Here is a 12,485-nt window from a genome sequence, read left to right on the forward strand (position 1 = left end):
TAGTCCACACAAGGGCCTCCCGGTCGTCTTCGTCACCGGCGCAAGGAGCCGCCCCTCAACGATCCACCGCCGCACCAGAGATTGGAGGATGAAGCCGTCAAGGTTGTAGCTTGAAGCCAAAGCCCATATCGACGAAGAAACGAAGTTTTTGACTGCGTCACCGAGTAGCACATCGAGATTATCAACATACCGTAGATCCGCTGAACGCACAAGCAGGAACAAATGACCGCCGGCCATCTCATCACCGAGGAACTTGGGATTTGTCGCCACAAGCACCGCCGGCAGCTCGAAATCACCAGACGACAAAGCAACCAACAGGGGAGAAAGACCGCCCAAACAGTTGCAAAGAAACCACCCACCCGATTCCTCAGGAAAGCGGTAGATAAACCTCCCTATAGCTTCGCCGGAGTTGGCAATGACCGCGGTACCGACCCCAAAGAAGACAAAGGAGGGACAAAAGAACTCACCGAGACCTAGCGGAACCCTAGATTCGGCGAGGATGCACCGCACCAGCCCGTCACTGCTGGCCCAAACGCACACCGGCGAGATGGAGGAAGGGCTGGAGAAGCTTATTCCAAGGACGCAGCGCCGCCTCCACCTTGCGGACACTGCCTGGATCTACTGATCTTCGCGCCGCCATCGGCGAAGCGAAGAACCGAAACCCTAGACTAGGTACTACTGCTAAAGATATGTACACCGGCCATCGATCCCGCGGTTCCTCTCCACCTCCGGCACCGAAACGGTCGCCAGACGCGAGGAGGAGCCGGCGAGATCGACGCTGGGATCGAAATCGCCTCTCCGCCGCCCTTCTCAACTGTAGCAAGGGGAACGAGGACGAGAGACTTCTCCACCAGGAGGCAGCAGCTGGTCAACTGACACGACCGACATTAGTTAAGTGGGCTTCTTAATAGGCCGTCTGGGCAAGATCCTATCTCTTTAGTAGACCCACGCCCGCTTAACTAGAATAAGACGGCCCAACGTGTCATTCCATAAGAACCCGGGCTAGAAGCAGGCCGAAGCCCATCGTGGCCTGTCACAATCATGGACCGGAAACCCAACTGTACATAAATAAAGTGAGCATGCAGTAACTACCGCGTCATGTTCAGTACTGACGTGAAAAGAGTGCTATACGAGAACGTTTTTCTTATTATTTTGCTTCCTTTACTTTGGAGAAGAGAGAAGAAAAGGCACAAAAATGTTACACGTTTTGTTTGCATAAATAAAGGAAAAGAAATGCGTAAAAGATCTATAATAAATATTCTCTTTGCCGGTCTTCAGAAGTACACCAAACAAATGGTATCAAGTTCATGCATTTTGTTAGTCCAAGCTTTGTTACGATATGATGCTCCCCTTTTTTCTAAATTGACAAAGCCACACCATGGACAGACAAAAGTAAACATATCTATCTATCTATACTACTATTTATGAAAATAAAATTGTGTTTCTTCTGCTTTGCAGAAAAAAAAAGATGCATGTTGTTTTTATGTTTTCAACCCACACGGTCCTCAGTTTCATCAGCACGGTAGTTTTCACATGGAAGCGCAATATAGCCAGCGGCCGCTAGACCAATTAGTTTGATCGTACGCTAGGCACCCTGCCAGAGTTCGACTCGTGGAGGTGGCGCAATTTATCTACCGCGTTACAAAAAAAATCCTCTCGCATATCCCATATTCAAAATATAGTTAGCATCCAGCCTTTCTCATAGGTGACGGGGGTTCGGGAATTTTTTAGACCTATGTGAGAAGATCTTCTCAGTGTAATACTACGGGGGTGGTCTCCCCCGCAGATCTAGTTTTTTTCTTTTGAAGCGCGATATATAAACCTATGAATTTTTCCTAGAGTAATTCAACATTGTTAATTTTTCCTAGAGCTTTTTCGAACCTCCCTATATGAACCTATGAAACTTCCTGAAATATATAAAAACACTTTTTTTCTTGCACGTTTTTCTTCCAGAAATATATTTACTTGCTCGGAAGTCAGAACAGCTGGTGTGGTGAATGTAGGTCTAGTGCAGGAGCTGGTTTTTGTTCTTTTGTTCAGCGTGCATCCAAATGGAAGAGAAAGCAAGAAAGGTGTGGCCATTAGGCTAGTACTCCAACAAGCACTGTCCATTGACTTGGTGCAGAGCCGCAGAGTCCGTCCAATGCAGCTCTCATAGCCTCATCTGCAGCGTCAGTAGTCTCTAAAACACGAAACGTGGGTTCATTCCCTGGCACCGCGTCGTGCCATGTCATAAAAAAAATCGTGGCCGTCGATCCGGCGACCAACGGCCGGCCGCCGGCCAAGCCCGCTCCTCCCGGCCTCGCGCCGACCGCCGCCGCACGCCGCGCCTCCGGCCGGCCACCATGCGCCGGGCGCCACCGCACGCCCGCGAGCCGGCTGCCGCAGCGCGGCACGCGGGCCCGAGCTCCAGCTGCCTGGTCGCGGCTCCCCGGAGCCGGATCCGACCAGCGCAGGAGAGAGAGAGATAGGGGGAGAGGGAGAGGGAGAGAGAAAGAGAGAGTGGCGAGGGACGGAGGGAGGGGAGGGCCGCAGGGCAGCACGGCGCCGCGCGCAGCCCTCGCCCGCACCTAGCCTCGGCGCCGCCGGGCCGCGCCTCCGCCTCCGCATATGGTCGGCTCCGCCCGCTGCTCGCCGCCGCGCCCCTCCGCCGCCGGCCATCCTCGGCTCCGCCGACGGGAGGGCGCAGGGGAGTAGGGGGCGCCGGGAGCGAGCAGGGAGGAGGGGACAGATCCCGGCGTTCTCCCGTGGAGGGCGAGGCGGCGGCGGCGGCGGTGGGTGAGAGATGCGGATGGGAGAGAGAGATAGCTGGAGAGATAAGAATGAGGGTGGGGAGCGGCGTGCAGAGGATCAGCGAGAGATCCGGACGCGAGGCAGCTGAATTGGATTGCAAAAAAATTTCGGATCCGGACTTGGGTTGCTATAGTGACGGGGCTCAACAATTCGATCTGACTGGATCTTCCAGCGCACCAAAGCCGCCCTCCGCCGCCGCTTGCCCGAGCCCTGCAGGCCGTGCGGGATTGTGCACCGCCGGCCGCGTCGGCACTCGCCCCGTCGGTGGCCGCGCCAGGCCGTCGCCTCCGCCAGGCCTGGCCGCGCATGCGCGCTGGACCGCGCCGGGATGCCCTCCGCCGGTGGCCCCGCCGGTCGTCGGCCTCGCCCGCTAGCATACCGCGCGGCCGCCAGGCCTAGCCTGCTACGCAAGGGGACCTGAGATGGGGAGGAAGGAGCAGAGGAGGGTGAGGGAGGGATGGAGCTGGTGCAGGAGGTGCTCAGCTTGCCAGCGGCGCCACGGATTTTGCGGAAGCTGTGCGCGAGGGGATTGAGATCCTCTGCAGTACTTTCAAAGTACTGCAGAGAGAGGTGAAAGGGGTGAGAGCCGTCCGATCTGGAATGGATGGATGTGATCGCATAATACAGGTGTGAACAGTAGATAAACAGTACCATGAACAATAGTTCGAGTACTGTTCCTAGTACTGTTTGCTACAATACTATGTTGGGCTACAATACTACGTCGGAACACTGTAGACTCATTTTATTGTTCCGATTTGAGTACTGCAGAGGATCCGGTTCCTGCACGAGGAGTAGGGGAGAGAGACACACAGGAGAAATAAAATAGAGGGGAACATGTGGACGTGACCTGCCTCCTCTGCTAAGAAACACATGGCCCCGGATGGCGCCACGTCACCAATCCGCATCCTCCAATCGAGGGGCTCTCATTGGCTGGCTGCCCAATTTACTCATGCGCTCCACTGGGTCCATGACGCGGCAGCACAAATGTTCAACAAAGAAATAATAGGACCAAATATTTTCCGTCTACTAGGCCAGCATCAGGCGTTTACTAGGCCAGTTTTAATTTGATGTAGACCGTTGTGATTTCGCGAGACTAATTTCAGTGGCAGAGTGTGTGTCTTGAGCCAAATGTGGTGTAACTTTTTAAATAAATACTAGCATCACAATCCGTTCTATCCGTTACTTCTACACGAGCAATATTATACTTAAGATTTAAATAACAAAATAGAATTTGATCAAGATTTCAAAAACTACAACTTTATTATAGAGCCATAAGAAGGTATGACAAAACACACACCCTGCCGCATTGCGCACAAGTGTTCGGTCCCCGCGTGACTCCGATAGCCAAAAGAGTGATTAGCCTGCGACACACGTTTAAAAATCCCATGCACGGATAATATAAAAATACACCATTACATGCTAATACTACGCAGTTGTTCCACTATACATGTTACTCTAACTGCTACTAGTGAGTGCATTACTAACCTGCGAACAAAAAAAGGAGATATCAAATTGACCAATTCGTCTCGCATACATCGCAAGCTTAAATTTTTTTTGCATATGTCGCAAGCTTAAAAAAAATTTGTACCAACCTAATTACGTTCTTCGTCCATGTATAAATAAAGTTTCATATAATACAATAAAAATGTAAAAATAAGGTCTCGCGCAGCTTTTTGCTTTTTCCAGTCATTTTGCAAAAAAAGTTCTCGAACTTTCTCGGAATATAACCCGTCGTCCACTCTCCTCTCTCAGATTTTTTTTTTGAAAAAGCCCATAAAGTTTTCTGAAATCAACCCGCAGTCCATCACATCGAGCCCAGCCACATTTTTTAAAAAAAATCCCTAAGTTTTCTCAAAATCAACCTGCAGTCCTTTTCCTTTCTCACTAATTTTTCTTCTAAAGACCCTCGAATATTACTTAAATTATGTAACAATCCGTTCCATCCATTACTTCTACACTAGCGACACTATACGTACAATTCGACCACCAAGACACGTTCGAACCAAAAGGTGTCCAACATAAAATTTGCTTAATATTTCAAAATATACAACTTTATTACAGAGCACATTTTTAAACTGAAAACACTTCCACAATTCATTCACACAAATGTTTACATGCGACCAATCATAGCTACGATTCGAACAACGAAACATCCTAAAATTAAAAAGTGTTCAATAAAAAAACAAATTTTCAAAACCTAAATCTTACACATGCATCAAAATTTCAAATTCTAAGCGTTTCCATAATTCGTTCACACAAAGGCTTATATGAAATCCGTTCCACCTACGATTCAGACGCTAAAAAAAAGTTCAATATAGAAACGGATCAAAATTTCAAAATCAACAAATTCACTACACAACAGCCTTAAAAAATCCAAAGTTCTTTTCACATTCTCCCGTAAAACCTAACATCCTAACACATTATAGTTAACATCCGAATGCCAAAATGCTTTTAAATTAACAACTTTTCAACAAAAAATTTACACCAAATTCAAAAATCTACAAATTTCATACAAAGAAAATAGAATTCAATGCCTCTTTCCAATTCTCTTGCACAAAATTTTCATATTTAAACAGAAGATACACTTCAAAACAAAAGATACACAATACTCTAAAAACTACAACATTTCCACAGAGCGTATCTACGAGCTCAACGTACTCCAGCCTTTATTTCAAAAAAAATGTTTATACGACCACACGTAAAAATAAAACATCATACTACGGGTACATCCACTGCTCAGCCGCGGCAACGCCGCGGCCTTTTCTAGTTTGTCTCGATCGTCCGCTGCTCTGATCCTTTCTTTGGTCCATGCACACACGCAGACACACAGAGTTCCCTGTTTTCCGTGCCTCTGAACCGGTCCCTGGTTGGACTTGGACTGACCATACGCTGTTCATCGTAGACCGGGACAGGCCAGCTACTTTTCCGTGCGCTCAAGCCAAAACACGGAGACCTGACCAGGGGGGTCTTCTTAACCATACTCAAATATAGACTTTTTTTTTTGAAATTCTCGTATTACTCTTAAGGATCTATGAATGGCTAGTGTATGTGATGGAATAAACTCATCTTTTTCCCTCTTCTTACTTTTCATACTACGAAATGCATATTTTCTTAGATGGCACTACATACGGTGCTATTTTTTTAAAAGCAATTACTCATGCGTGTCTGTGTGGGCATTTGGGCAAAACCACAAAAAGCAATTACTCATGACATGATATGAATGAAGGAATTACAATATTCAAGAGAAAGTGTTATTGGAACTGAAAATGACTTCACGACCCTGAGCTATTCGGCCACCCATTTCTATTTCCTGAGATACCGCCAACCAGATGGCCTCTCTTTTTTTTCCTTGCCTTAAGGTCGTGTTTAGTTGCGCTCCGTAAAGTTTTTGAAAAGACATCTTTCTATGTTTAAGTACTAAACATAGATTAATCACAAAATAAATTACAGAACTCGTCTGTAAATAGCGAGGCGAATGTAATGAGCTTAATTAATCTGTCATTAGAGGTTATTTACTGTAGTATTATTGTAGCAAGTTAGCGTCTGATTACGGTCTAATTAGGTTCATTAGATTCGTCTCGCGATTTACAGGCAACAGTCGCAATGTGTTTTTTATTTCGTCTAGATTTAAGTCTCCATACAGATGTCAGAATTTTTTTTGAAATTTTGATTTTTAGAACTAAACACGGCGTAGCAGAAGAGTAGGCATGGCCGCATGGGCGCATGGCTCCTGTTGTCTCTAGCTTCCATGGGGAATTGGGGATGCAGGCCCGTGACTCGTGCTGCTCCGGGCAAACCGCAAGGCTCCAAGAGCGACGCCGCTGTCGTCCGACGTGCGCGCACAGGCACAGCCAAGCCTGCAGCCTCCATTGACTTCTCCAGCGTTGCCCTGGCCGGGCCCCTTCAAGTTCCAGCCTCTTCTGTTCTCATCCTTGCCTAGGCTTTTTTTATACTATACTAACACTACTTTTCAAACACTTTTCTTTTTTTAAAATACTGCTCCCAGTACTACATGAGAACATTTATTTTCTCTTTTTTTTCTTGTGCAAACTTAAGCAGGAGATAAGGACGATGGCACTAGAGCCATGGCCCACATGACCGCCGATCTTTTTTTTTTCAATATTGCGCACTAGCTTCGGTGATCCAGTCAATTCAGCACAACATCCACCCAGAGTAAAGCTGCTCCTACCTTAAAAAAAAGTGTACCCAGTGCCGTAGTCTTCCCGCACTGTGCGGAGTCTGGGGAAAAAAACATAATAAAGCTGCTCCTCAAAGGCGCCAAATATGCTCAAAAAATTATGTTTAGGCTGCTTTTGCAGGTCAATGGAGTGAGTCAACTCACCCCTGGAGAAAAATAAAATGCGGAGAAAAAGCAGAGCCAAAGCGCGTGCTCAAGTCAATCAATCCAGTACATAATCATATTAATTATATCCTTTTTGGCACCTTGGTAGGCCCATGGCGATATGGCAGTAAGATTAGGCATAGCCTTTGCTATCATGGTACTAGATCATATCATCCTCAGAGTGGAACTAGGGTCAGGGCCAGGCATGCTGATGACACTTGGCCAGGGGCTCTCATGTTCATCACTAGCTATAGGTAGTGGTTGGCTCCACTGTTATGTCGTCATGGATGCTCTTAACTAAATTGGGGACCGGATGGGCGGGGAGCTTGATGCAAGCCTATATCATACCACACTGCATTTCTTTCCTCATTGTAAATATCATCAAGTCCAGCCTCTCTATATTTTGCCATCTTTTATGTCCATTGCTTGAGCAAAACAAACCATCTTATGTAATAATTTTTTTTAAAAAAAAACACTTGAGGTTGGTGAGTTGGGTGAAAGGACCTCTAGCTGACTTGGTTAGATAAGATGACTGCTTAGGTCCTGTTCGAACACCCATGTGAACGGATTTTAGGCTAAGGTTGAAAATTCCCCCTCGCGGAGAGTAGCTGAATTCACTATTTCCTCATTTATCTTTTCCAATGCCTGATGACTAGTACATTGCTATATGCAGCGGTTTCATTGGTCGTCTTATATGTTCATGTAGGGTTTTTATTAGATGGTGGAGAGTTTGAGAGGAGAGTGAACAAGGTGATTGTTTCGTGAGATAACCATCTTATTGGCTGAAATTTCGGACCATGAGATTACTTCTTATCATTGTACGAGTCATTGCCATGCAAGTCACAATATTTCTTTTTCCTATGCACAAATTATGAAATTATGTATTTACTATGAGATAGTTTATAAGACAACATATTGTATGTATTGCCTGTTACATCGTTTCAAGATGACGTGGTTCTTAGGCTAGACCAGTATAGCATCCTTTGGAGGAACACCATGCTTGTTGTAAAAGGTCTTACAGAAGGTAACCAAACCGAGAGCTAAAGTGCAAGCACCTAACCACTATGCCACCCAACTAAACCCCTACACTAACTAGCCCTACCGGTAATAAGAATCATCTTCCCCATCAGCATCCCAGCAAACACGAGCGCAACACCACAAGAGAGCTGTTGGCGTTGGCGAGGTGGGCCCACCGCTAATCCACCTATAGTCCCGGACTCCCGGTCCAGCATACTCCTATAAAGACGGCCCCATTAAAACTCCACCACCACCAACGATTGACAATTCTTTTCCACGCTTCCACTCTCTGCCTCTGCCGCTCTGCGTCTCCATCCCAATCATACTCCTCTTCGTCTCCCTCTCCTCCCGAGAAGCGCCCGCCCCCGACCATACGTTCTCCGGCGCCCCACGCGGACGGCGAGCCGCTGCTGGTCTTGCCGGAGGAGGAGGAGGAGGGTGGCCGCCGAGACCGGCGGGAGGAGGAGGACGAGGACGCCGCTGCGTGGCCCGGGCGCCTGGGGCTGTTCCACATGCCGCTCTGGGGGACCGCGTCCGGGTCGCCGGCCGCCGACGGCGAGATCGCCCGCGCGCCGCCCGGGTCCAGCGGCGGCGGCGGCGTCAAGGTGATCCGGTCGCTGCTCCCCACCCGGCGCCGCCTCCGGCTCGACCCGTCCGCCAAGCTCTACTTCCCATGTACGCACCCGGAGCTCTGCTCCTTGCTCATCCACAAATTCCTGTTTGATTGTTCTGCGGAAGCCTCTATTCCAGCTTCCGTCCGGTGTATAAAAAATAGGATTTTTAATTCGTCGAAAACGGGATTTTTGTTGACGGATTTTTTTGTACGACTGTTCATATAGAGACTGAATAATTCGATGGGCGGTGAAGGGCATGTCACTTGTGCAGTTTAGTAGGAAGGAATTTTCCATTCATCTGGCTTTTTCGCCTGATTTTGGCCTCTGATTTTGACTTGTAAAGATGAACCCGGGAAGCAAGTCCGGAGCGCGGTCAGGATCAAGAACATCAGCAAGTCCCATGTGGCCTTCAAGGTAACCAACAATCGTCTCTTTATTAGCTCTGCTCTGCTATTTCGTTGTGTTATAGCTTGATATTATTCTAACATAGTTTCATGAATTTTCTATTCAATTTGGTGCGTCATTTTTACACAACGGGATAATGAATTTGTTCCTAGGAAGGTTGTTAGCAATTACTCTGACTAGTACCACGATTTAGCACATCAGCAGCTGCTCAGTACCTCTCAGCAAAACACTAATTTTGGACATGTTTCTGTTCCAGTTCCAAACGACAGCACCAAAGAGTTGCTTCATGAGGCCTCCCGGCGGCATACTCGCTCCAGGGGAAAGCATCATAGCAACAGGTAATTCGATTCGAGATCAATGACAATTGTGATGTTCTCATTGTTCACCAATTATGATGACCTGACTGGTGAGTGCATTCTCTTATTTAAATGTCAGTGTTCAAATTTGTGGAGCATCCGGAGAACAATGAGAAGCCGCTAGACCAGAAGTGCAAGGTTAAGTTCAAGATTGTCAGCTTGAAAGTCAAAGGACCTATGGAGTATGTGCCTGAATTGGTAAATCCTTTCCCTCCAACAGCCCTGATAGCCTCAGTGCAGTTTATTTGTTCAAATCCTCCTCTTGTCTCCGTTCACTTCAGATCATCACAACTTTTTGTGAGCTGAAGTTTTAATATTATGTTGCAGTTTGATGAGCAAAAGGACCAGATTGCAGTAGAACAAATTTTGCGGGTAGTATTCTTGGATGCTGAGCGTCCGAGCCCAGTAAGTCTCAGCAATTCGTTTTTCTTTTTCCTTAATGCAATGCAACTTTTCAAGAACATCAGGTTTGGCTTACACATTCTGGCTACATTTTTTAAGCAAATGGACAAGCTAAAGCGCCAGCTTGCTGAAGCAGAAGCCGCACTTGAGGCACGCAAGAAACCTCCAGAGGACAATGGTCCCCGCATTGTTGGCGAAGGCCTTGTGATTGACGAATGGGTAAGATCAGTGACTTTGTAGTTTTTAATGACAGTGCCTAGTCATTTAATAGTGTTCAATAGTGTATGAGATGCAGCTCTGCTCATGTGCTAGTATGTTAATTTCTTGATTACGTTATTCCAGAAGGAACGAAGAGAGAGATACCTTGCTCGTCAGCAGATCGAAGGTGTTGATTCAGTGTAGACACGACACAGCGCTGTAAATTCTGCAAATTGAACATACCATTTTATCGGCGCCAACATGCTGTCCTTTCGCATTTGTCAAATGGTTTTGGAGCTTAATTTTGGGAAGGTCCGAATTGTAGCAATCAAACATGAATGAGGCTTTGTGTAATTAGGATTTGAGCTTCATGCTGTACTTCTCCCTTGGGTCTGCATGTGTGTAGATAATCAGTCACTGCTTGATGATAATACCTTCTATGCTAAGCCATGTATTTGGAATTGTGGAACGTGGACATGTGAATGTGATGCATTCCCTTAGCTGCTCGCCTATCAATATTGAAGTTATAATGTAATCTCAACAAGCACTCTCCAAGGTCTTTAATGAAAGTTCTCCTATCATGTTGCATTAATTCTAGCATCCACTTGCTTATACAACTCATAAGGCAACTGGAAAATAATGTTAAGTCAGTTTAGTACTAATCATCCAGGGAATCTTCTCTGTAGAGCTGCTATTAAAAACTTTAATGCTACCCTGAGATTTATGTCATATTGAATTGTCAAGTGCTTGGTCCCATGAAACATTCTGGTCTAGGCTCAGCATCTGGTTCTTCCCCATGTTCCTTTATTTTGTTGGTGTGATATGTGCTGAAATAATTGCCCCTTGTTCCTTTGTGTTCCTATGATCTGTACTAATGCAACTGCTGAGCTGGAGGAATTAGGTACAAGTATACCTAACCCACCAACCAAAGAGGTGCATGATAATGGAACATTAGTTTTAGTCCTTTTTGTGATCTGGACAAGTTGTTGCTTTCTTGGAATTCATTCATAGACTTCAGTTTCCTAGCCAGATAGATGTGATCATACATCCTTGACTTTTAAGACTGAAGAAGTGCAACTTGCTGTTTGTCTTTAGTATTCTTTCACTTTCATAGAGACAAGTAAGAATAAGTATAGTTTTTCTTGCGATATCACCCTTAAAAAGGGTATTTTGCCGCCATGTGGTGATGCAGTTGGATATGTTCTAGAACGATTTGAAAATTCAGATCCACGATTTCCACTTGTCACCAATAGACCCCACCTGTCAACCTCTCATCTTTTTCTTTTTCTTTTTATTTCTCTCTCCCTTATCTTCTTCCTCAGCCGGGGGGGGGGGGGGAGGGCTGCCGCGCAGCTCGCCCCGCCGGACCCCCGCCGCCAGCTGCACCCGGCCCCCCGCCACCGGCCAGCCCCTCGCCGCCGGCCTCCTCGCGGTTGGCGGACGGACGCGGGGCTCCGCCGCCGGCGCGACCTCCGGTCAGGCAGACGCGGCGCTCAGGGCCCTCTTTCCTCCACGGCGGCGCCATGGCGGGTGGACGCGGGGCTCCGCCGGCCGCGAGATCCGCCCGTGGGCGAGCTCCGTCGGCCGCGAGCTCCGCCCTGGAGCGGCTCCTCCCGTCCCGCCCGTCCCGGCCACGAGCTCCGCCCTGGCGGCTCCTCCCATCCCGGCGCGAGCTCCTCCCGTCCCGGCCGTGAGATCCATCCCGGCCGCGAGCGAGCTCCGCGAACGCATGGAGAAGGGGAGCGAAATAGAGACGACGAACGGAGGCGTGCGCGAGGGACGGAACCCAGCTGGGTTCGCTCCGTCCGCCACTTTTCGGAGGACGGAGCCAACCCACATCTGGGCGGAATATTCCCTCCTGGAGCCAACCCAACCCTCCCATCTTCCATCCAAACAGCCGCGAGGACGGGTCCGCTCCGACCCGGCTCGCTCCGCTCTCCAACCAAACACACGGTAAACTATAGCACTAATTGAAGGTTAAGGCAGTCATTTTCTAAGACAAGGGAATATATATAGTTTTGATGCATCTTTATCTTTGATTGTACATCTCGCCTTCTGTTTTAATGCTGCTCCACTTATGAATAGTTGTGTTCGGTGGTCCCAACAAATTCAGCGATTAATAGATACAAACACACAAACTGATGGACCTGAAGTAGCTAGGATTTTGAGGGAGCAGTTTTGCACTGATGTGGCAACTCAACCACTACATTATCAGCTCATAGTTGCTTGGCAAATTCCACTGAGTCCAGTATGTGAGTACCAATGAACCAACTGTTGGGTACAAACAACCAGTCTACCAACATTTTACCAGATTTTAGGAATTCATGCAACCAACTGGACCAGGACCACTAACATGGA

General features: G+C 47.6%; 1 protein-coding gene across 1 annotated transcript; it reads left to right on the forward strand.

The window, feature by feature from the left end:
* Nucleotides 1–8,396: 8,396 nt before the first annotated feature.
* On the forward strand, nt 8,397–10,719 carry LOC120679316 (vesicle-associated protein 4-1-like). Its single transcript, XM_039960876.1, has 7 exons — nt 8,397–8,827; nt 9,110–9,180; nt 9,428–9,509; nt 9,607–9,725; nt 9,855–9,932; nt 10,029–10,148; nt 10,272–10,719. The coding sequence occupies exons 1-7, from the start codon at nt 8,665–8,667 to the stop codon at nt 10,329–10,331; spliced, it is 693 nt and encodes a 230-aa protein (XP_039816810.1). The 5' UTR covers nt 8,397–8,664; the 3' UTR covers nt 10,332–10,719.
* The last annotated feature ends 1,766 nt before the right edge of the window (nt 10,720–12,485 follow it).

This window comes from Panicum virgatum, chromosome 6N (genome assembly GCF_016808335.1).
Source record: "Panicum virgatum strain AP13 chromosome 6N, P.virgatum_v5, whole genome shotgun sequence".
Lineage (NCBI taxonomy): Eukaryota > Viridiplantae > Streptophyta > Magnoliopsida > Poales > Poaceae > Panicum > Panicum virgatum.